The sequence below is a fragment of the Solenopsis invicta genome, chromosome 12, assembly GCF_016802725.1.
Source record: "Solenopsis invicta isolate M01_SB chromosome 12, UNIL_Sinv_3.0, whole genome shotgun sequence".
Classification (NCBI taxonomy): Eukaryota; Metazoa; Arthropoda; class Insecta; order Hymenoptera; family Formicidae; genus Solenopsis; species Solenopsis invicta.
In genome coordinates, this window is record NC_052675.1 from 6,440,625 (window position 1) to 6,444,095 (window position 3,471).

Here is a 3,471-nt window from a genome sequence, read left to right on the forward strand (position 1 = left end):
AACCGTGCCATGAGAGTAATTTTGCAGTGCAATAGATTTACCAAAATTGATCACATGCTGCAGGCGTTACAGTTTATGTCTATAAGGCAACGATTGAGTTATAACGTGAATGTATTTATTTTTAAAATCTTAAATGGCATGGCTTCGGTGGCATTGGAAAATAAAATAGAAATAGTGGGTAGAGAATATGATAGACAAACGAGGCACACAGGAAACTTAATAGTAACTTTTCGTAAAACTGGAAGTGCTCAAAAAAATCTTTTATGAGGGTATAAAAATGTATAACTCGTTACTCACTGAGATTAAGCAATGTAGAAAAATAGTAACGTTTAAGAGATTGTTAAGAGAATACATATCAGTTAATGTATAATGATTTTTTGTATATGAGATACCTGCGAAAGCTATAATAAAGTCAATCAATCAATCTCTCTCTCTCTTTCCCCCTCCCCCTTTTCTCCCTCTCTCCCCTCCCCCTTCTCTTTCTTCCTCCTCTTCTCTTGTCTATCTCTTTCCTTTCTTCTTTTTTACCTCCTCTCTTTCTAATTCTAACTCTATTTCCTCTCACATTTTCCATATCCCTTTAACTCTAACCCTACCCGTTCCTGCCTTTAATTCTACACCTTTTTCTTTTTGCTCTTTTGCTCTTTTACTGTGTATTCTTTTCTGCACTTTTCTTTCTTCCTAATTTAAATCATTTTTTATATATATGTTTTCCCCTTTCAATTTATACTTGTTTCTTATAATTTCTTTTTTGCAGTCATTTTCTAATTTTATTAAAATTATTTTACCGCTCTCTCTGTAATTGACTACCTTACCCTCTACATCTACACCTCTTTTTTCTTTTATTAAAGCCACTGCCTATTCCCTACGCCCTTTCTCATCCCTCTCTACTTCTTTAGGTATTTTTATTCTTCTCATTATAATATTATTTTTTCTTTCTTCCCTATCTTTTTCCTTCACCCACTTCTTAATTTTTCCTACTTCGCTCTCGCTTAAACCGCTGCGTTCGCTCATTCTGCCTCTGCTGCTCAAACTGCAAATGCTGTTAGCCCTTGATCTTGTTCTTGTACTATATGTGCTTCTTACCTCCTCCCTGTTACCTTCCACGCTATCTACCTCTCTTCTTTCCTTTCTTTCTAATTCTAGCTCCTCTACTCTCTTCTCTAACTTCTCTATTCTCCTGATATAACCTCATTTTTGCTCTTAAAACCTCTATCTCCTCATTTACTTTTTTCCTTTCCTCTTTCAAACCTTTCATCTCCTCTCTTAGTAACTCTTTAATCTCTTGCCTTATCTTAGCCCGTTCTTCTTTTTAATATTTTTTTTCTCCTACCTTAAGAGTTACCGTGTTACCTTCTTCCTTATTTCCTATCGTTAGCTTTCTCTGTCTCTCCTCCAGCTTCGTTTTTTCCGCTTTACTGGCCGCTCCTGTCTCCTTACTCACCATAACCTCAATCTTTACCTACCTCTAATCCGATCATAAATTTTACCTTCCTCTTATTTCCTAAGCACACCTCCACTTCCCTGTCTTCTCCGCTCGTTCTCCTACCTATCCTACACTTTCGCACGTCTCTCCTTTACCTTTCTTCTCCTTAATCTCTTTCTAAAATTTGTTGCCCTCTCACACACGTTCTCGCCCATGCGCTCCACCTCACCAAGTCCTACTACAAAGTAATAAAATTTTTTTATTTTAAATCTGCACGAATTTCGAGATTTTCATGATATCAAGATGACTTACCATGCCATATATTTCCTGTAATGTTAAACACATTTTTTTTATTATAAACAGCAATGAATGTATTTATTATATTGATTATTTTATAACTAATTGTAAATCTTCCTATTAATATTAATGTGATGATTATATGACAAAACGTTTGCAATTATGATCTTCAAAAAAATATTGCATACAAAAATATTTCTTGCACCAGGAACATCGTATTGTAGCAGCTGCACCACATACAGAGCAGAGTGATATTTCTTGAATATCCTTTCTAGAAAAAAAAAAAATTACTGGATTTTTGAAATGTGGCGGCCGTTCCTCGATGTATCCATATTTAAACGTGGCATATTTAAAAAGATTATGAAATTGCGGAGAAGATAACTGTATATGCGTTAAAGATTGCAATTTGATGTCTGCAAGAATTTATGCCAAAAAAGATAAATATTTTTTTAAAAAATTCTAAAAGTTTTATTACTAAGAAACGGTTTTAAGGGATGAAATCGGTCTTCATGTGTAAAGCGATTTTTAGCTTTTTCCACTATATCTCGAAAACCATTTCATATATTAAAAAATGTTTCATACAAAAGTTTCACAATAAAATTACCTCTATTTATTCACGTCAATAATATTTTTTTTTAAATAATTCTTTAAACAATTACTGATTTTAATTTTAAAAAATAATTTTTTTTTTTTAATTTTAACGTGAATGAATAGAAGTAATTTTATTGTAAATCTTTTGTATAAAACATTTTTTGTATAAAACATTTTTTGATTCTGAATAGTTTTTGAGATATAACGGAAAAAGCTAAAAACCGCTACACACATAAAGGATGATTTCACTCCTTGAAACCGTACATTTGCCGCAATTGATATTTTCTAAAATCATCTAATTATGTTATCTAAATGTATGTAAAGTTTCATTAAAATCGAGGTGTGACATTTCGCGATGTTTCCTTGTTAATAGATATGATTAAGAGGTAACACCACCTTTGAGGCCCTAAAATGATACCTAAGTTTGGGAATTTATTGTCGGCAAATGAATAACTTTATATAAAAAAAGCTTAAAGGGCTTTATTGTACATATATTGACAAGTGAAATAATATTTTTTAATTTTCTTTTATGCACAAAATGGCGGCGTACTAGCCCATTTACAAAATCGTCTTTTCTTAAAGATGAACTTTTGCGTGCAAGTTTTCTGCGACATGGTTTATGTTGGAACCAAACAAAAAAAATCTTCATTATCTACATATTCAAAACTAAGGAAGTACGTAGGGATTTTTAAAAATATTAATTTTTATCAAAATGGCAGCTATTTATAGAAAAAAGTGGATTTTTCATCCAAAAATTTGTTTAAAAAATGCTGATTACAAAAAGAGTTTTCAACATATCGCAAAAAGCCTACGTACTTCCCTATAGAATAGTTAGAAGAAGATTGTGTAAAAATTTCAAGTCAATCGGATAAAAATTGTAAGAGTAACCTTACACGCAAATTTGAAAAACTGTGTTTTGAGAAAAACGCGTTTAAAGTTTTGATAACTGATTTTTTGTGTATAAAGTTAAAAATTTTTAATTTATCTCTAATCTGTGATGCCTACCCCATAAAGCTGTCCTTCCACAAGTTCAGCAGCCTCATTATATTCCTTTCTTGTTTGTAATAATGATATTCTGGTCTCTTTTGCTTCTTGGGTGAGACTGCGCTCGGCAAGTACGACGCGCCGCGCATCCAATTTTTGGCAATAATAATGAC

At 32.3% G+C, this 3,471-nt stretch overlaps 1 protein-coding gene across 1 annotated transcript; it reads right to left on the reverse strand.

Annotated features, from left to right (window-relative positions):
* Positions 1 to 858: 858 nt before the first annotated feature.
* Positions 859 to 1,447, reverse strand: LOC105208045 (beta-mannosyltransferase 2). The gene is made up of 2 exons (XM_011177784.1): positions 1,354 to 1,447; positions 859 to 1,172 (listed from the first exon to the last, which is right to left on the reverse strand). The coding sequence occupies exons 1-2, from the start codon at positions 1,445 to 1,447 to the stop codon at positions 859 to 861; spliced, it is 408 nt and encodes a 135-aa protein (XP_011176086.1).
* Between the last annotated feature and the right edge of the window lie 2,024 nt (positions 1,448 to 3,471).